The sequence below is a fragment of the Prenolepis imparis genome, unplaced genomic scaffold (genome assembly GCF_030444845.1).
Source record: "Prenolepis imparis isolate NDT839.2.m4 unplaced genomic scaffold, iyPreImpa1.0 SCAF_5, whole genome shotgun sequence".
Taxonomy (NCBI): Eukaryota; Metazoa; Arthropoda; class Insecta; order Hymenoptera; family Formicidae; genus Prenolepis; species Prenolepis imparis.
Window position 1 is genome coordinate 17,787,525 of NW_028141163.1, and position 22,703 is coordinate 17,810,227.

At 34.8% G+C, this 22,703-nt stretch overlaps 1 protein-coding gene and 1 long non-coding RNA gene across 2 annotated transcripts in view; one reads left to right on the forward strand and one right to left on the reverse strand.

Annotated features, from left to right (window-relative positions):
• Mthl1 (adhesion G-protein coupled receptor methuselah-like 1) overlaps positions 1–22,703 on the forward strand; it is a 166,604-nt gene that overhangs the window by 137,017 nt on the left and 6,884 nt on the right. The window contains exons 5-6 of the mRNA XM_083038398.1: positions 1,091–1,275; positions 17,925–18,063. Coding sequence (XP_082894524.1) covers positions 1,091–1,275; positions 17,925–18,063 — 324 coding nt within the window. The remainder of the gene's footprint in view (positions 1–1,090; positions 1,276–17,924; positions 18,064–22,703) is intronic.
• LOC145936310 (uncharacterized) overlaps positions 15,309–22,703 on the reverse strand; it is a 14,042-nt gene continuing 6,647 nt past the window's right edge. The window contains exons 2-3 of the long non-coding RNA XR_014425366.1: positions 17,888–18,027; positions 15,309–16,451 (exon numbers count right to left, since the gene is read on the reverse strand). This is a non-coding gene — a long non-coding RNA (uncharacterized LOC145936310). The remainder of the gene's footprint in view (positions 16,452–17,887; positions 18,028–22,703) is intronic.

A 22,703-nucleotide genomic window follows, 5' to 3' on the forward strand; every position in this document is an offset into this window, starting at 1 on the left:
ATTCGAATTATATCTTTTATCCATAAGATTCGACAGAAATGACTTTGATTCGTATTTTAAACACTTCTCTATTTTTCTCTTGCATTCACTTTTTCACGACACACCGCACCGGTTACGATAGTCGACATTTGCTGTGTCGCCGTTCACTGTAACGTTGCTACACCGATAGGGTGCGATTTACGGGTAACAACCCCTCACGTGCTAAGCCCCAACGTTCATCTCCCTGCCGCGAGTGTCGTTATAGCGACGTTAAACTAGCCCGACAGTGATAAAGCTTTACGATTTAGCCCGTTACGAGTGAAAACGTCGAATTCTCGCGCAATTAATCGTTCATTTTAAGGCTCCTCACCGACCATGTTGGAATTGTGACGTCAGAGGCGAGAAAACACACGCCAAAAATTCTTAGATGCCATTTCGAAATAAAAAGATATTTCGATGAAACAGCACTTCAGATGGCTTTAGCACACTCTTAAAATACCTCGAAAACTATCCTTTTCCCTTTATAATCAATCAACAGCTGTAAAATGACCGTAATATGAGGCCCAGGCCGTCTGGTCTTTGCACATGCGCAGTCATTCCGCATGACAAAGTCTGATATCGCGATCATTTTACGGTTGCTGATTGACTGTCAAGGGAAAAGAATAGTTTTCGAGGTTTTTTAAGTGTGCTAAAGCCATCTGAAATAGTGTTTCATCGAAATATCTTTTCATTTAAAAATAGCATCTAAGAATTTGTAGCGTGTGCTTTCTCGCCTCTGACGTCACAATCTAACATGGCCGCGCGTGGACCTAGGAGCTTTTATAATTATAACGATTGATCGATTATAGTGATAATATATGTAACTTTATCTTTATTTACTCTACCCACTAGCTTATTCTTCTTTTTCTTCTTCTTATTATTATTATGTTCTGGACAGAGAAAAACACTCTCACACAGATGGACCTTAGTCATTCTTTCGTTATAGCAAGAAGGGGAAGCGGAAAAGAGGAACGGATACGCGCGCGGTCGCCTCGATATTTTATTTCACCACGTATCTGACAACGGCCATATATTCTCGATCGCTGCTAACCTCGCCTTTCTTTGCTTTCAGGGATTTGCGACCGGTTAGCCTGGAGAAAGGTCAGGAGACCCTCAGGCTCAGGGTCTACGCCTGTTACGCCTGGGGTGGACCCCTCCTGGTTGCCGGTTTGGCGGCCCTTCTGGATCATCTCCCGTCACAACCGCAATATACGTTCCTGAGGCCCCGCTTCGGCGAGAAGCAGTGCTGGTTCTACGGTAAGTTCTTAACATCGACCAGCCCCTCGTCATTTCTGCGTCAACTATTTCGCGGACACGTAAATTCGCCGCCCCGTTCCGACGTTGCCCTTCACTTCTCGTCACGCCAAACTATCACGATCCCATGACGTGAGATTGTAAAAAAAAAAAGAATATTGAGACGAAGTACGAAGGTGGAATAAAAATCAGATTGGTTTTTAAAATAATACATAGATTCCCCCAAAATTGAACCGTCACACTTTAAGCATTTTAAAATCGATCTTTCCTAGAGAAGTCTTTTAGTTACATCAGTGTAAATTCATTTTTAACGAAGAAAATTAATTTTCCTTCTAATTCATTGAAGAGCTCGCGATGTGATTTCTATTTCAATTCAATGACACACGATATATAAAATATAAGCGGTGTCAATATAACCGTACAAAACTAGTACACGCCACAATTAAATAGAGCAACGCGTTTATTATGATTAAGCTCAATGATGCAATTGGCGCGAATTGCTTGTCGGACGATAGTTCGTGCTAGATCATTCCTTTAATTAAACTTGACAACGGCGCGGCTATAATCAAGATACGACTCGCTCTGGTCAATATTGTCTATAATGTATTATAATATCAAAACGCGCCATTCTTGCAATTCAAAACGATCGATCGGTTCAATGGGAATTATTTATAACTACCTCCGCGTAATTAATAACTGCAATACATTCGTTTCCCTTCAGATCGGAATGAGGAAGCCTTTACTATTCTCGTTATCAATAAATGATTCCACCACTTGCAAACTGAATAAATGATCATTCGTCCGATGATTAATATCGACGGTGATATGTCGCTCATCCTTGTGAATTAATTTATTTTCTTACTATAATTAAAGTGTCGATAGTAATCATTCGCAAAAGAATATACGTGGAATTGTTATCGATTTAAAGATTGCGATCTCTTTAATCGTGATTAATATTAATATTTTATATTCCGGTTGTTTTAATAAATATAACATAGGACCGATCATCACAAATTATTCTCGTTTGATACACTCTTTATTTTAAAGAATGCAAAACAAACTAGTCGACAGTTTAGTCTTAAGGCTCCTGGTACCTTGTCGACCATGTCGGAATCGTGACGTCAAAGGCGAGAAAACACACGCTAAAAATTTTTAGATGCCATTTCTAAATAAAAATATATTTGCATAAAATAACACTTAAGATCTCTTTAATACACTTCTAAAAACCGTCGAAAACTATTCTTTTCCCTTTATAATCAATCAACAACTGTAAAATGTAATATTATGAGGCCCAGTCCGTCTGGTCTTTGCACATGCGCAGTCATTCCGCATGTCAAAGTCTGATATCTCGATCATTTTACGGTTGTTGATTGACTGTCAAGGGAAAAGAATAGTTTTCGGCGTTTTTTAGAAGTGTATTAAAGAGATCTTAAGTGTTATTTTATGCAAATATGTTTTTATTTAGAAATGGCATCTAAGAAATCTCAACGTGTTATTTCTCGCCTCTGACGTCACGATTCCAATATGGCCGCGGTGAGCACCCAGGAGCCTTAACAATATATAAACTTAGATATCTCTATCTTTCGACTCTTTACAAAGTTTAAACTTAAATACCTCATCGTGATTATATATATATCTCAGATTAAAGATAGTTATTCGACGGTAATAAAATATCGATTTGACAGACAATAATGGAGCTTATCATTGAAAGTAATACGTTGCGAACCGTTATCCGACAATCCCTTGTGATCCGATTATTCCGCCAATTAATAGAACTGGTCATCCGCGCTCTCGGAGTGCCGATTAAATTGGTTTTGTTAATCGATCAGTCGTGTCGAATTAATTGCTAATGAAGTACCGTCGTCCGGTATCGGCGCGACTAGCGCTTCGGAAAATAAAATAATATCGTGATCATTATTACGTAGCCATTATCACGTACACGTATTCACGGATGATGGATCGCTTCTAAAAGATTTCACTCTTTTCATTAGAATCTTAATTTTCGCCCCCTAATTAGCCTATGAAGAAAGCGCGCGAATTAAAATTGAATCAAACGGATGATCTTAATTTGAAAAAGAAGATATATTAAGGCTCCTGGCTCCTCACCAGACATGTTGGAATTGTGACGTCAGAGACGAGAAAACACACGCTAAAAATTCTTAGATGTCATTTCGAAATAAAAAGATATTTCGATGAAACAGCACTTCAGAGACTTTAGCACACTCTTAAAATATCTCGAAAACTATTCTTTTCTCTTTATAATCAATTAACAGCTGTAAAATGACTGCAATATGAGGCCCAGTTCGTCTGGTCTTTGCACATGCGCGCATGATAAAGTCTGATATCATGATCATTTTACGGTTGTTGATTGACTGTCAAGGGTAAAGAATAGTTTTCGAGGTATTTTCAAAGTGTGCTAAAGCCATCTGAAGTAGTGTTTCATCGAAATATCTTTTCATTTAAAAATCTAAAGCCCTGCGCACAATAGGGAAAATATTAGGAATAAATATTAAATATTAGGAATAAAAATTATTTTATAAAATAATAAAATCGAAAAAACTCTGATGTAAAAATATAAATTCAAGTATTATACCCGAATTTGGATTTTTATATCAGAGTTTTTTCGATTTTATTATTTTAAAATAATTCCTATTCCTAATATTTAATATTTATTCCTAATATTTTCTCTATTGTGCCTAAGAATTTTCAGCGCGTTTTCTCTGACGTCACAATCTAACATGGCCGCGGCGAGGAGCCAGGAGCCTTAAATGTAATGAAGAAAAAAACTGACATTCCGTAAAATTTTTGCTGTGAAAAAAAAATTGATAAGTTGATGAAAAAAAACAATCCACATAGTTATTAATAAAAAGTTATTTAAATACATGAATCATATATTTGGAATTTTATTTTTATACGCATATAAAACTTTCACCGTACGGATATAAAATCGAAGGTATTAATACATTGTTAGTACAGTCAAGTGACAACCACTCACTCGCGCAAGAGGATTACACGCTCGCTGAAATATTACATATATAAATCCTGCAAGCTCTCGTACATGATTCTCCCCCGGCGGTACGTAATTATCTGGGCGTACAAATAAATCGATTACAATGAAGAACAAAACAAAGCGACCGCTGCGATCGACTTCCGCGCGGCGCTAGCGCGGATACTTCCGTAAGAGGATTACGCGCCGGTCGAAATATTGTGTTTAAGTATAACGTAGGAGGGGTAGCTGAATATAAGAAGATCGATATCCCGGAGGAGAGCCTTTAATACCTCGGATCCCCAATAATAACCGGCGCGGTCCGCCTATGCGGAATCGCCCTATGCCTGCGCGGAGATAATAAGGTTCGACGTCGTAACGGGCAACGGATCTTTATTCGTTCGAGCCCCGGCTACGGTTACGGTCTATTTAACGACCCGTAATCCACATCCCGTAATCCGGCGCGTACACTCCGTGTCGTCCTAAAATCCCTCGTAGTATCCCGTCGCCGATGCATTAATTCCGCCACGTCGATCCATTCCGCGCGCCGCTGATTAATACTTACCTTTTACATGCCGGATCCACCGCGAATCCATCCCCCTCTGTCGTAGCCAGAGAGACTGCAATTACAAACAAACCTACCCTCGACGCGAGGCCAATTTTTCCCCCATCTAACGAAAAAAAAAAGAGACATCAAAGAGTTGACGGGGATAATAATTATAGGCGCCTCCTGATTGTGGATGCAGCGCGTTAATGATATTTTGCAATTCGCGTAAAGCAATCGCGACGCGAGTAGGTACAAAGCGTGCGGTCATGTTTAAAGTGTTAATGATAAAATAAAGTGATAGTCTCGTGGGCGACCAAAACGCGACCGAAAACAGCGAAATAATTTTTTGGAAAAAAATGTATCTTAACATTACACATAACACTACTCAAAAAAAGTAGGGAACACTTTTACTATCCTAAAAATTATACTATTTTCAAACCGCTGAGACTTGACGAAAAATCATCGTAGAGAAAAAATTATAGAAGCATTTTAAAATTTGCAATTTTAACTTTAATGCGCTATCGGTGGTTTTTCAAAATTTTTTAAACTTTTTTGTTCTGTGTTATAAAAACAAACACATGGTTTTGCTCCCTAAAGTTGTACGTATTTTTGACATTTTGTAGCTTGATAACAAAATTTCTCTCGAAAAATTCTACTCATGCTCCATAAACTACATTTTACCTACAAAACGCTATTTTTGAAATTTTCTTACGATTTTTCTTTTTGACCGAGTTATATTGATTTTGAAACTAAATCTGTATTTTTTAGAAATGATGTCGATACTCGGAAAAATTATCGTAAAAAAAAATTAAAAAAGCACTTTGAAGCTCAAAATGTCAACTTTAACGCGTTGTCGGCGATTTTACAAAATTTTTTTATTTTTCTTGTTCTGAAAATTACAGATTTAGTTACAAAATTGTGTAACTCGGTTAAAAAATCATAGGAAAATTTAAAAAATAGCGTTTTGTAGGTAAAATGTAGTAGTTTATAAAACTTGAATAGAATTTTTCGAAAAAAATTTTTTTATCGAGATGCAGAGTGTAAAATATATAATTTTAAGGAACAAAACAATGTGTCTCTTTTTAAACGAAAAGACAAAAAAATGTTTTAAATCACTGATTCCACGTTAAAATGAAAGTTGAAACTCTAAGCTTGAAAATGCGTTTTTAATTTTTCGCCGAGTTTCAGCGGTTTGAAAATAGCATAATTTTTAGGATTACGAAAAGTGTTCCCTATTTTTTCTCGAGTAGTGTATATAGATAAATTAATAATATAATTTGATTATTTTTTTCATTTTTTACATTATAATTCACAAAGATTTTTACAAGATACGAACAATCAAGTCGATACTAACAATGCTTTCTATTTTCACCCTTTTCTCCAAATACTCGATCTCAGAAACTTTGAAAAATTGTCATGGCACGGGGGGACAGTATTTCACATCGTCAAGCTTCAATCTCTTTCTATCGCCGTAAAATTTCACCTTTCCCCTGCGAAGAATACCTGGATTCGCACAAAGGCCACACCTGGCAGATAAAGCCACCCGCTAAATCGGGATAATGCTCCCTCGTGGAAAGCTGCGTCGGGACTATCGCGAGTTGTTTTTCGTGACACAATGCTGTTGCAGTAGGTACGAGGGGGTACTTGCGCGACAAACAAGCAACAAACCCTCCCCCTTATTCCAGCAACCACGTTATACCCTATAACGGCATAGGCCGAGACGATGGGGTGGAGAGATAAACCTTGGCGCCAGCTAGTCCAACCCCATCGTGCGAGAAACGGCCAAATCCCTCGTTTCCCCTTGTACCGGCTATACTACGGCCCACATTAATAGGTATGCGTATACACGCGTTTATAAACGGGCCCCAAGATTGTTTCCTCTTTCGCCGTTGCATTTATCCCTTACTTGTGAAATTTATATTTAACATGAATGGCGCAGCCCTTTTTCTGACGCAATTAATAATATTAACGAAAGAGATGCGAAATTTATCGTTGCTATTTAAAATAAAAATGTCCAGGTAGAGTTTACGAATAATTAATAATAATTAACGATCGTGAAAATAAGAGACTTTCGATAAATTAAATCGCACGTTTATGTAGTTACTCTTTGACAGGTAAATCAATTTTTGCTATCAATATTATCTGTGTGAAATATTTTCAATAAATCAAGCTTGACACTTTTCCTTTAATTAAAGATATCTGAATTTAAGTTTTCAATCTTTATAGATGGTAATTTAATTTAGCCCCAAGCGCGAATATGAAATATTACGAAGGGGTCGCATGCTGTTGAGGCGTTACACATCATTAATCTATGGGCAATGAAATCACTTACGAAATTAGAATAAAAAGCAGAGTCTCTCTCAATATAATTACAATTATTCTTATTATTATCAGTTTGATATATAACTGTGCTATCTGAGAATTTACAGAGAATTTACATTTACTACTTTGATAACCCTGTTCCAGTCAGACTAAATTTATCATGTGAGATTCATGGAATTCTCTTCGCTTTCTCTGCATATACATGAATATATGCACAGAGAAAATCGTGTACGATCTTAAAGGTGTTTTTGCAAAAGAAGCTGTAAACTCTTTTATATAATATAATAACATAATATCTTTTTACAAGATAAATATTTTGTAGTTCTAAATATTTTTCTTTAAAGTAAAAATAATTTTTGAAGAAATTGGCAATTGTCATGTGTGTATTACAATATTCAAAATCTTTAAATTATATTATATAATAAATTATAATAAAAAATTACTCAAAATGTTATATTAATACAAAATACATTATCTCATTTATATTCACAATAAATCGATAGAGCGCATGTCTCATTACACTTTTTAATGCGATTATTGAAAAAAAGAGGGAAGAGTGAGATCGCGAAAGAGAACGATCGTACATAGTAGCGATTAGAATAATCCAAATGGTAATGAAATGCAGAGAGAATTATCGAATGAGAAAGAGAGTTTCGGGAGCAACCCTCGCATCCAAATCGCTCCGAATCCTTCCTTATTTATCACGCAATTTCATTTATTACCCGATTCAAGCGGATAAAATGAATTGTAAATTCGTGTTCAAAGAATGTTCCTTACTGCGCCTTGTAAATTATTACATGTACGCTCTTTAGGGGAACATCTGATGTAACTGCTGTCGTTCATCGATTATATATAGATATCATTAATGCTTTCCAGATTAAACATTTTATTCGGATATTCATTTATTATGACTGTTTCTTTAAATATTTAAATTTCTTAATATTCTTATTTTTATTTAATATTATATAATTTAATTTATTTTAATTAAATATTAATTTAATTTAATATTATATAATGTATTATTTATATAATATATTGTATAATAAATTATTATAATATATTATGCTCGAGCACTAAAATCATAATTAGAGCACTGTACTTAAATAGCACTTAATTATAGCATATGTTTTATTTTAATTTGTTTAAGTGCCAGGTTAACAAGGATATATTATTTATTTTTCAACCTTATGCTTAATTTTTCACATTTATCAAACATTTGAGAATGTTGAATCAGACACAAACTCTGAGCCATGATTCACAAATATTTGGACGCGATGCAAAAATGTCGAACCCGGAAATGGGAAGCATTAATGACACTTATATATACAGGGTGAGTCATTTTAAGTTACCCACCCCAATAACTGTTTTATTTTTGATTGTGGAAAAAAATGTTTCAGACAAAAGTTGTATGGCTTCAAGGAGGATATAAGATAGCGGCAAAGAGATTTGACTTTGGATAGTCGTTTGAAGGTCACGTGAAGATCTTCAATTTCTTAAATGGAACTATTTTTCATTGCATATTCTTGTAGCTTATCTCGAGAGCTTTCCAAAACACTATAATAAAGTATTTTCTCTTAAGTACTTTTTAAGTTATAAGGTTTGAAGTTAACAATTTTTGACATAAAATGTAAAATATCTTATAAAATATTCAGTTTTCGGTAATCTTACGTTAATACCTTTATGTACGGAATAATAAGACCAATCAATTGGTGTAAAGAAAACAGATAATTGTTTTTAAAAAAAAGTATATAATTTGCAACATGCAGCTGCGTATTTTTTCTTAAAAGCAACTATGTATTTTCTTTACATCAATTGATTGGTCTCATTATTCCGTAAAAGTATTAAGGTAAGATTACCGAAAACTGAATATTTTACATTTTATGACAGAAGAAGACCACAAGAAAGACGAGAGGCGGCGTAAAGCTTGCGCGGCGCCAGAGCTTCGCGACTAATCTCGCGCGAGCTCTGTCGACGACGACGAGCTAATCGGATTTGACCGTGGCAAGAACCGTAAAGTATCGAACCGCGGCACGCGTGGACATAATTCATTTATGTTTGTTACGGATGTTTGTTGCCATGAGAGTGAAATATATAATTCGCGCGAAACAGCTATTGTTGGCGATCCGCCAAACCCAGCAAATATAGACGGCGATCTCTCCTCGCCCGCGAAATTCGGAAAGCCGGTTCCCGCCGCGGTTTATCCCTTCTTTGCTCCTTTTTTCGCTCGTAACGCCTTTATCTCTTCTTTTATGGTGCATCGTCGCGTATTCCTCTCCCGCGACAATCTTGAGTGAAACGCGCAAGCTGGAAATATACTGGTTTTTCGGCGTCGAATCGAGACGATCGAAGGTGATGTGTTCCGACAGCGGAATAAATCTTTTATTGGCTGTTAAAATTTTCAAGAAATAAAATCAATATCTTGTGAACTCGAGTTTATTAAAAATGATCTTGTTATCATATTCCTCATAGAGGAAGCTTTGTTTTCGTGAAAAAAATTTTTTTTTAGATTTCTATGCCAATGTGTTTAGAATGTTCCAAAACGTCGAAAAATAACATTTTTTTTAAATGTCCGTATGCGTGTGTGTATGTATGTATGTGTCCACCCATGTTTTTTTAAATTTAAATATCTCAAAAACTATTTGACTTGCAGCGCTCCAATTTGGCATACAAGTAAAGTAGAACAACACTTTTATTTACTGTCATTTTTATAAAAATTCATACAATGTTTCATTTTTTATAAAATTTTGAATTTTTTGAGAAATGTCTGTAGTTGCTCTAACTTCCGTAAATTTTAAGATATCGGGATACATTTTTTTATGTAAATAGACTATCATTAACGGATCGTTGGTATTGAATTTGACGAGAATCGGCGAAAGGATTCGATTTTTATAAAATTTTGAATTTTTAAGAAATGTGCATTTTTATTTTTCGCAAATTTTAAGATATCGAACTAATTTTTTTTACATGAATAAAGTATCAATAAAGGATATTTGGCATTGAATTTAACAAGGATCGGTGAAAGGGTTCATTTTTTATAAAGTTTTTATAAAATTTTTTTTGAAAATTTATGTGCTTATTTTATCTTCTGTGAATTTTGAGATATCAGACAAATTTTTTTACATAAATAGAGTATTAATTAAAGGATGTTTGTTATTTAATTTGACGAGGATCAGTGAAAGTGTTTTTTTTTTTATAAAATTATCAATTTCAAAAAATGTTTGTACATGCTTTAACTTTCATAAATTTTGAAATATCGAACTTATCGAACTTTTGAAAATATCATTAAAGAATGATTGATATTTAATTTGGGGAGACTTTTTAAAATGGTTTATTTTTTATAAAAGTTTTAATTTTAAAATTAAAATTTTTAATTTTTTGAAAGTTTTAAATAAATAAATATCATTAAAGCATGATTGATATTAAATTTATTGAGAATTGATGCATTTCTTTTAATTGTAAATTGACGAATTAATATAATTATAAGGTTTGCTAGTATTAGAAAAAATTGTGCAAATGGAAATTTGCACATTGCTTCCTCATTATTTTATTTCGCTAATTAAGATAGTTTTTCAATTGTAGCATCCTCATAGAGGAAGCTTAACTTGCACATTGCCATAATTGAAAAACCATCTTAATGAGCAAAATAAAATGGTGAAGAAGCAATGTGCAAGCAAGTTAAGCTTCCTCTATGAGGAAGCCATAATTGAAAAACCATCTTAATTAGCGAAATAAAATGATGAGGAAGCAATGTGCAAATTTCCATTTGCACAATTTTTTTCATATGTTAGGAGAGATTGACATAATTATTACAAATAATATTTATTCTCCAAAGTGTCAGGAATTTATCTCTTCGCCACTAATTTTTCATAAACTTGCGCTCCAACTTTTCTAACAATTTTTATAGTATTCTTTCGCAATATCATGTAGTTTGTACAAGGTCCGGCATGCCTGATGGAAAAACTTTGCCGGTGTCAGACAGCGTATATAGCAAAAGATTCCGATCCCGTTGCGGGACTAGCTTGGAAAAAGTTAGGGAAGGTTTGGGCGAATAACGTACGACCATTGCATTTTGAGACGCTCTTGATGAAGACGCACCGGATGAGAAAGAAGCCCGGGATACAAGAGTTCGTTCTTCTCTGCATTCGTTTAATATTCCGTGCCTTCCCGGCGGACATTCGGGATGCAAGTTAGCTCGGTTATCCGAACAGGACCCGCTACACGATGTTTCGAAAGTTTCGTGACGAGCCGCCAAAGTTTGACGTTGAGCTCTCGCGAAAAGCATCGGTTCCTCCGGGTCTAACCGAGAGGTAAAAACCGCGATTATTCCAGCTGAGAGCAGATCTTTCGTTCCACTCGATACGCAAAGCACGAGAATTGCATAGCAATTCGCGGAGACTTGATTATCCGTAACAACTGAAGCAAATTTTAAGATTAGGGAACTTTAAATATATATTTAAAGAACGCAGTTCATATTTAAAATACCTTTCACGACACACATTGAGTGTTGAAAAAAAATTCTTGAATTCTGTTCGATTAATCCAATTAACTTACAAAGCATCTTTAATAATTTATATAAGAAAATCAAATATATGTAAATATTTCAATAGAATAAAATTGATAGTAATTAAATCGAAAATAAAATATACGTTGTAAATATTGATGAAATGTCGGGAAATTTTAGAGATATAGAATGAATATGGAAGCTATTCCGCGAGATATACACGTACATTGGCTTCCGCAAGGAGTGATGATAAAAAGTTACAAAGCTCGAATAACGCAAAATTATTTGGTCGTTCGATTTGTTTGCAGTTCGCTTCGAGTCTGTAATTCTCCTGCGTTTGTTTTATTTCGTTACACATATCCACTATAAGCCATGCATTCTGTTTATATGACCGTTGTTTGTGTTTATTAGCTAGTCACACGACACTGTTTCTGTTTTTTTTTAATTATATTTATCTCGACTATAAATGCTTCGATAAATACGGTAAGAAAAATATTGCGTATTATTATTGCGTATTTGTCACTTTATTGGATTGTTAAATAGTAACGGGTTTGCAGATACAATTCACGTATCTTGTATTGGATACGCATTTTTAAAAAAATTCATCAAACTGTTTTATATGTACGTTCTATTCATACCACTATATATGTCACATACACGACTTTCAGAGAGATTTAAATTTTCAGCAGAATAACTTTTTCGATGATTTTATTTTCGCTACTGAAGTAATAATAGATTGTCATAGATTTCTGCACGGTTAAATTGAAATGTATCGAAAAATCTATTAGAAATATATTCTGTTCAAAAGAAAATTGAAAATTAAATTGATTTAATTTTGCTCTGAAAATTATTAGTTTCAGATATAATATCATCAAAGTACTATTTTTCTTGATTCACAATCAATCTATAATAATGAACAGATTAAAAAAAAACTGTACAGTGCGGTATAATTTTTAAGTAGTCTCTAAATATCGAAAAGAGTACGTTTAAGTCACAGATATTATAAAATCGACTTTAATCTTACAGGCCTGCCCTGAGACTCGTGACAAATATTCACACAAAAATTTTTCAACGGTTTGAAAAATGTAATTCGACAATATTAATGTGATCTTGTCGTCTTTTTATATCGTAGATACAACTTCTGCGACAGAAATTTCTCGGGTCGTTGCTCCGACATTTTATTTCTGTCGCGAATCTATCGCTTCGAAATATCCAATTCGAAAAGTCGAGTCTCTCAAGCGGTGATTTATCCGATCCGTCTCGACGCTTGCGTCCAATTTTCGTAATAATTTTTCCATCTCTTGAGAGAGAGAAAAGCTCTCGACAAATCTCAACTAGGTCAGTCGCAATTTAATATCTGCGCGGTGGTGAGTAAAGCGATGCATTACTGCTGGTCGAAGCTTACGTCGTATTTTATTTATGGGTTTGTTTGCGCGGACGCGCACCGTAAGCGATAAGTGGCTACTGAGTCCTCGTGGAAGCCTGTTTCTGGCAGATTGCATCCGTAGTTATGGGGTTGGAAGAGTCGCCGGGACCGGTTGGTTGCGAGGGGGCGAATCACCCCGATAAAAGCGACTCGACCGTGAAGTCTCGGCCAGGGTTTCTATCGTCAAATTACCGTGAAGCCAATCGAACTTTGCGTGTGAACCACACTTTCACTGTTATATTTAAAATATTTTTGTATAATTTTTTAATAAATAATCTCCGAAATTTCCAAAGGCCTTTTCATATCATAATTACACGTAATATATTTGTTTAACGGATCATAATTTTTTTATAATTTGCATTATTTTCTATATATACGTGTCACGTTTTAATCACTCCCAAAAACTTATTTTATTTTTGTATAATATAATAAAATGTTTCAAATAAAAGTTGTTTTATTTAAAGGTGCACAGAAGATAGCGCTACTGACTTTTTTTCTAAAAGTTTTCAAGATCATTTGAAGGTCATTTATGCTTTTTAAATTGAACCATATTTTTTTATATAAATCGATTCCTCGCAATTTTCGGCATAAAAAGTTATAAGGGTAAGAAGAAAATGGCCAAAAAATGAGTTAATTTACGAGATATTGTATTCTTAAGTTTGACATAATTTCATGTAAACTATGAAATATCTTGAAAAATATTCATTTTTCGATGATTTTATCTCAATACTTTCATGCATGAAATAATGAAAGGAATCAATTGGTATAAAAAAAACACAGGGTTATTGTTTGTAAGAAAAAATATGTAGCTGCTAGTTGCAATTTACATACTTTTTCTTGAAAATTATGTGTTTTCTTTACACCAATTGATTTCTCTCATTATTTTATGTATAAAAGTATTAAGATACGATTATCGGAAAATGAATATTTTACGAAATATTTCATAGCTTATGTAAAATTACATATGTCAAATTTAAATATAAAATATCTCGTAAACTATATACATATTTTGGCCATCTTATACTTATAACTTTTTATGCTAAAAATTATGAAGAATCGATTTATTTTTAAGAAATGTGGTGGTTTTATTTAAAAAAACACAAATGACCTTTAAATGACCTTGAAAAATGCTCTTTAGAAAAAAGTCAATAACGCCATCTTCTGCCCCTCTTCAAATCAAACAACTTTTATTTAAAACATTTTGTTGTACCATCAAAAATGAAAAAGTTTTTTGTGATCGATTAAAATGAGACATTTTGTATATAGAGAGAGTATTTTTTTTTACGTTTCTTTATATACACATATAATAAATATTTATAGAGACTCATTTTCAAGCAGTATTAATATTGCAATTATCTTTGTGTATTTCTGTGCACGTTGCACGCATTGAAATTATGATCACAATATCACAAACAATGTTGCTGAAGCAGATATGAATTCGCGATCGTACGCGAATATCTACATCTTTGGTTTCGGGATGTCTATCTTGAACTTGAAATCCGAGCGTACCAGCAGGTGCATATCTCAGGAATTCAGGGAATCGCGCAACCTTGCACCGGCCCTCGTCGATCCGATGTGCACAACCGATCCACCGATTGGTTAAGTGCACGCTCCGCGTGATTTACCATAATTTCTGCTAAACACATACCTCCCTTTCTCGAGCGGGCGCAATTTCGACGGTCGCGTGATCGTCCCGGGGAATACCCTCGTTATAACCCCATATAAAGTTTACCACGTCCGATCCTCTGTGTCGTTTATTTTTACCTTTATTTCATATATTTTCGATTTCGCTTCAATTCTCATCGCGTATTCCACAGTCATCCGGTATTTATAAAATAAAACGCTAATCTTAACTGAAAATGTCAATTATTCTTGCGAGAAGCACATTTTCTCTCCAAAAATAGCGGAACTTATAATTGAATGAGCGGGAAAATTTTAAGAGACAAAGGCGATATAATAAGAAAGAAATTATATTAATTAACATTGTTATCACACTTCCGAAAAGCACACTAAATTATATATTTTTGACATTTTTTAAAAAATTTATATATGTAAATGTGAATAATATTATTTTGGAAATTATTCCAATATTTTATTATACACGATAGACATATTATTATATAAATTATTTTTATACACAATAAAAGAGTAATAATAATTTCACAATTATAGGATGTCAAAAAAATTCCATGGTAAAATATTGCACTTCGAATATTAAATGCTTTTATTATCACATATTAAATATTTTCTGTCATTTTATGTATTTCAAAATAATCGCGTAAAAAGGAATCGTACAATATTATAATATATTTCGACATTTATTTCTAGATATTTTTTAATTAAAAACATAAACAAGAAAGATTAATTTCGCTAGTTTTTGGGGAAGAATAATTACGTGTCTTTTGCAAACGGTGCGTACTCTGTAACGAAGAGGCCGACAAATTTAATCGTTCGAAATATATATGTATGCAGGATGGTGCGTAAACAACGCTATCCGCGAGAGAGAAGACAAATGTGCAAAATGGTGCTGCAGCAAAGTTATCGGCTATCGAATATTATTGGATAACGAAAACAAAGTAGCGTTTCGCCCCAACAGGGCGATTACTATCGCTCGCGATATATGTTTTTTCTTTTTTTTTCGTCATAGTGTCATAAATAATTAAGAATAAATGAGGAGCGACATTTAAAGCCGATTTTCCGAGGGTCGCGACACATTTCGCGGCTTCTATTTTCTTTTTGTCGTAATCGACGCACCAATATAATGCGAATGAGAAAATAAACCTTTCGTCGGCCAAGATCGGACAATTTATTTGTTCGTCATAAATCGTCCGTCTATTTCTGCTCGCGTTGCATTACGAAAATCCATCGCGTTCCGAAATCTTTTCTTCGTCGTCTTTTCTTTCGTAACTCACGAGTATATATTTATCGAAAAAATTATCATTCTACAGCAAGGCAAAAATAAAAATCATTCAATTAGTATATTGGACATGTGAAACTTTGGCAATGAGATGAAAATATATCGGGATTACTTCCGGCGTCATTTCCGGTATGCCGAGATTGTTGTAGGCGTTTTCTGGTGCAAGCAACCGCGCGCTTTTGCAGACGCTAACGTTTTCCCCGAGATACACGAAGCTGAATTAAGCATCGCGAAGATAAACCTGCTAGCCGATCGCGTCGTTTATTATTGAAACGCCGTTTAAACTCGAAACAGCCACGCCATCGCACCATCCGGATATTTGCGCCGTTTAAATCTCTGGTGTATCGACCCGGTTGAGGTCGTCTCGCGGACAAGAGGCACCATATGATTAACCCAGGTGCAAGGACCGTTTCGTTTCGTGTCGATGGGTCGTTAGCGAGTTTGAAACAGAAATCGCTTGTTCCTCGTAGAACATGGTTCCTAGAACATTAAATAAATCTCGATTGTATTAAACGGAATATATAACAGAATGATATATAATAGAGATTAGATAATAATAGAGATATTATTACAATAGATAATAATAGAGATATTATACAGAATGTCGCAAAAGTCCTGCAACAGTCAAATATCTCGAAAACAAAGGCTTTTTGAGAAAAATGTTTCAAATAAAAATTTAAGTGGCGCATTAAGTAGTAATGTTAGTGTGACTATAAATACCATTGTTAAGGGGATCCTAAAGTTGGTTCTGCCGTACCGACAGAAAGTGAGGTTAGAATCGACCATAAATCTATTTATTGGCTATACAGATTGTTTTTTACCTGAAATTGAAACGCTTCGCCGTTTGTTAATATTAATACTTTAATTGATCAATCTGTATAGTCAATCAAATTATAAAGAGTATATAACTAGTTGTATACTCTTTATAATTTGATTGACTATACAGATTGATCAATCCTTTCGCACAATTAAAGTATTAATATTAACAAACGGCGAAGCGTTTCAATTTCAGATAAAAAACAATCTGTATAGCCAATAAATAGATTTATGGTCGATTCTAACCTCACTTTCTGTCGGTACGGCAGAACCAACTTTAGGATCCCCTTAAGGCCATGTAAAATTTACTTTGAAATTTTTTTCATGAAAATCCCTATTTTTAATTTTCAAAATATTATAATAAGTATTTTTTCATTCACTGCTTTTCGAATTATAATGCTTGATGAATGAAGTTTACATTGCAGTATTTTTACATAAAATACAAAATATCTTGTAAAATATTTAGTTTTCGATCATCTTACCTTAATACTTTTATGCATAAAATAATTAGACAAATCAATTGGTGTAAAGAAAACGCATAGTTATTTTTAAGAAAATATGTACAATTTGCAACATATTTTTTTCTTAAAAACAATTATGCGTTTTCTTTATACCAATTGATTGGTCATTATTATGTGCATAAAAGTATTAAGGTAAGATTACCGAAAACTGAATGTTTTGCAAGATATTTTGTACTTTATGTCAAAATATTGTATCTTTCAAGTTTCATAACTTGAAAAATACTTAACGGAAAGAAACTTTATTTTAGTGTTTTGAAAAGCTCTTAAGATAAACTACATGAATATGTAATCAAAAATAGGGGGTTTCCATTAAAAAATTTCAAAGTGAATTTTACGTGACCTTAACAATGCCATTTATAGTCACACTACTTAAAGCGCTACTTAAAAGACCTACAAACTTTTCTTTGAAATCTTTCTCTTAAAAAGCCTCTGTTTTCAAGATAACTTTAACTTTTGGGACACCCTGTATAATAGAGTGAATGATTTCTTAAATACAAAAATTGAGTCACAATATATAAAATATATATAAGTAATTATACATTATAAGACATTGCGTAAAATAGAATTACTGTATCGCACATGATTTTTTATGGGATTATTTCCGATTGTTTTACAGGTGATATGGAAATTCTGGCGTACTTCTTTGGGCCGGTCGGAGTGCTCTTGGCTGTAAATCTTCTGTTTTTCGCCGTAACTGCCCGTGAATTGACGTGCGGTCTCTGGAAAGGCGAATTCGTAAAAAGCACCACCGAGAGGTAAGCAAATACTTTCTTCACCGCGCATTAAAAAGAACGGCGTAATATGTCTCTCGCTCGACATTTACAAGTAAGACTTTAACTAATTCCATGAAAATAATTTGTAACGTTTCAATTGTGTCAAACGAACTCTTATATGCGTAATCCATTCATAAATATCTGACAAATTTCTCGTCAAATATTAACGAAATAACAATGTTTTGCTCTAAATAATAATAATAATAAATATCTAATTACTCTTCACGTTACAAAGGACTTTTTTCACAATAAATATTTTTTTCTGCAACGAAATATTTATTTCTTTTTCTCGTACAATGTATGGTAATAATTAATGCTTTCGCGATATATTACATTTTCCAATGCACACTTCTGTTTCTCTTGCCAAATAAAAATGAGTATAATTTACTCTATTATAAAATGATGATCGAAGTAAAGAAAATAAACACGCACATGAGAGATGTCGAAGTCAAGAATGCAGGAGTTTAATACTATTCCACCGAGTAGTATATCTTCGACTAATCTGCCAAGCACATGTACGCGAGTATTCAGGGCTAGTCAATTCATCGGTGGATTAACAAAGGATCGCCCTGCAGTTTGATTGGATTAGTGGCGCAGCAGCTAAACGGGGCGACCAGCTGATAGCCTCCTAAATTCAGTAGTATAGCGTTGTCTCGAGACGTTCGCCAACCTTGAAAGCGGCGAATATGGTCTATCTTTGCCAGCATTTGCTGGTAAAAAAATAACGTTTATCCCTCCTAAACAGTTTCCCGGCAGATCAAGAGATTCATAAACACATGTCGCGCACTCATCTCGCGAAACACCAGCCTTTTGTCTCGCGCAAATATTTACGATCGTAAAATTTAGGATATTTTCCTCGCATTTTTGCAAGAAGTTAAAATCGCAATTTTGTTGCAAGAGATAAAGTCATTCGCAAACTATAGGATCTGCTTATCTTTGTATCCGACTGACAATGAATCACTCACTCCGATTAATCGACTGCAATTGACGTTCAATTGCTTATATATATATATATATATATATATATATATATATATATATATACAATGATAATACTTTATAATCTTTATATGTATGACAAATGCAGGAAGCGAAATTTTATGATACAAATCATCGGATAATTATTTGAAAATCCGATATTCTATATCAAACGTGCAAAAATTTTCCTGCGATATTTTTTCTGTCAAATGCACAAAGCGTTTGATATAAAAAATGTCTCTTGCATATACAGAGCACGTATGAAAAAGTACTTCCACATTATTAAAGTTTAAAAAAAGCGAAAGTGTGCACACACACAAAAGGAGTGAGAGCTCGAAAAGCATATAACGCCGGAAGGTTGTTATATCAACGTTCACGTTTTACAACGCAAATGGGAAAAGATTATTTCGTAGTTTTCCGGACGAATGGATCGTGCAAAAATGCCCCTGCCGATTATTTGCCTTGCAGAAAGACGGCAAAACGCGAATCGATATCCTCGCGCGATATTTCTTCTAGGAATATATTTCGGAATTGTGCCAACAACTGCGTTTAGGGGCCCATTTCCGGACTGCGTCTCGGAGCAAACGATAATAAACGCGGCGTTGCAAGACCGCCGAGAAACAGGAACGCCCGGTCGTTTCGTACGAAACGACACTTTCGGCTTGTGAAAACGACCAAGTTTTATTGGCCCAGGCAAAATGCCCGATCCGCGTCTTTCGCGGGAATGTGAAATGCTTTATTTTGGACATGGAAGGACGGATTCGTCAAGGATAACTGGTGATACAAGGATAATTGCGCGAAAAGATACGTAAAAATCAGGAAGGTCGAGGAAATATCAGAACATCTCTTTTACAGTCATTTTACAGCTGTTGATTAATTATAAAGAAAAAAAGGATAGTTTTCGGAATATTTTAAAAGTGTGCTAAAACCATCTGAAATTGTGTGTTTCATCAAAATATGTTTTTATCTAAAAATGGCACGCGAAAATTTTCAGCGTGTATGTTCTCGCTTCTGACGTCACAATCCAACATGGTCGCGCGAGTACCAAGAAGCCTTAATTATTTTGATATACTCTGAGATATTAATTTATAATTATATAAATGATAGCTTATATAAATTCCGTCTTTTATCCAGCTTTCAGGAACTGTAATAGATTTTAACTTTAAACTTATTTATCCAGACATTTGATTCATGAAACTTCTAGAAATGAAAAGATATAAAAGATATTTTAACGCGAAATGATGAAATACACAAAAATATACAAGTATACTTCCTGCTTTTTCGTTCTATGAGGTAGATAGATATTTGACACTTCGTATTTTCTGTATTTTCCGGCGATCTATATACGAGCGAACAGAGGATTCTTTTTATAGATCGCAGAGACTTCGCGCGCGCACACAGGAGAAGGTTTATTTTATTACCTTCCAGCCGACTGATATCAGGCAATCGTTATTTTCCATTCGCTCGACGTCCCTTCGATCCGCTTACATCCTCTCGCTCTATTCGAGATTGATATTGACGATCCCAATTCGCGATTTCGACGACGCTATTTGCCCGTCGTGATGTATGTACGCGAACACAATACGGCCATTGTTGGCAAAGGAAACGTAATAGCATATGCAGATTTCGCTTCATCCCGAGTTTGTTCTATACCTTCGGCGCGGATTTCGTTCATCACATACGTTTGCATAGTTTCCGGAACATCTCGACGTGGATAAATTACCCTGCGAAAACTTCCGAATGCGTTGATAATACTTTTTTTTATTGTGAGATAGAGAATAATATTACTCGAACATCTAGATTTATTTCTTTTTATGGTATTTTAGTGAATTCCAGTTTAAAAATGTGTCATTGATTACAATTTAGCGAATACATACGTCAAAATTAAAGCACGTAAATATAATTAAAAAGTAAAATGAGTGTGTATGTTTCTTCAAGAAATTTTCCACGTTTATTGGATCAACGAAGTAGACAATCAGAAATAATTATAACAAACATTTTTTAAGAAATGATAAATTAGTAAAAAAAAAATATCGAAGCAGCAGTTCTCTTTAAATAAATGAAAGAAAGACAGGTTAATTAAGAGCAGAGCGCGGTAAGAAAAGCGCATGTATTCAAATTAGTAGATTATTTATTGTACGTTTCAGTCCTGGTTTGGACCATCTTCAGCGAACTGTTGGTACAAAAGAATAATAAAAGAAATTTTAAAAAACATACAAAAATATATAAGAGGAGATTAAGATATGGAGATGTATACAATTATTTTCTCTTTAAATCGAAATATAATAATATCACATTTGCAAGGAGAGACTGTCGCGAGGAAAAATCCTCTTTTAAAACGTTCCGTGACCGGCCACGAAGAGCTCTACACAATGCCAAATAATGCACGGTCATCACGTGCGATTTGTCCGAGGAAGAGGAATCGCCGGCTTGAATTATCCTCTCAGTCCTAGAAAAAGGCGGACGCGCGAAAAGTGGCATAAACACACTCGCGGTGAAACACTTGGCAATAACCATCCTCCGACGCGACGTGAGGATCCAGTTCTCGAGCCCGGTGCACTTTCGTGTCGCGCGCTTTTCCCCTTTTCAGCGGTCGCGTAAAGTGGAGATCTGTGTTTCCTCGGTTTCGTCGCGTTTCTGCCGAGATAGCGACGCGGGATAGAGCGGGACTCGCCGGGCAAAAAAATATTTCACACGTCCGGGAACGTGCGACGGTATTTTTGTACTACGCGACCGCGCAAAGAATAATCTCTGCCTTTTCGTAGAGAGAGGAAGAATCGTATAAATATACTTATATAGCGCTCCTTGCGATGTCTTCGTGGCACCTAAATTGCGGAAAGAAGGATTCTCACGTTATATGCCCGTACCTTTATGTCCTTCCCCGTGATATGTGTCTCTTACAAGAAAGTACCGAGAATCTCGTTCAACCGCTCGCTAGCAAGATATACAAGTGCGAATGCATCCGTTAGCAAGACTTTAGTGCACTTTTATATCGCACTTGTAGCTGAGACTTTTTCCATAACTTGTATATATTTATATCTTTTGCCCGTATTTATCTCTCTTTGCTTCTATGTTTTAGCATTCCCTGTACATTTAAAGTTTCTGCTTGCAACAACATCGCGAGGGTTTTAAAAAGGATAGATGTTTTTGTAACTAATTTTTTTTTTTTTATTTTTCAATGATTCGATTTTGTAAACTCGGGTGCCTATTGCATGTTTAAAAATACACTGCATGCCTTATGAATGATTAACTGCGCGAACGTCAAGAAACTTTGAAAGCCGTCTGTGTGACGACGAGTAAACAAGCACTACCGCGATGTGTTAAAAATTTTACCCCGAAGTCGTCGACCCCCTTTCCCGAGCGATATTTGATATTTCCCAGTCATATCATCGCGCAAATTTCTCTCCGCCGCGTCTACTCGTGTCAATTAAGTCCGTCGTCGAGTTCGCAGACCTTCCGCCATTCTTGCTACCCGCAAAGATTGACATTTATTTGCAACCACGAATAAACGCTCTCGTAAATGCTCAGTACTCTGCGTTGATACCACTGCTTCATCCGTGTCGTCGTCGCTTTCATCTTCCAAATTTAGCTCGTCTCTCTCTCTCTCTCTCTCTCTCTAGTACTCTGCGTTGATACCACTGCTT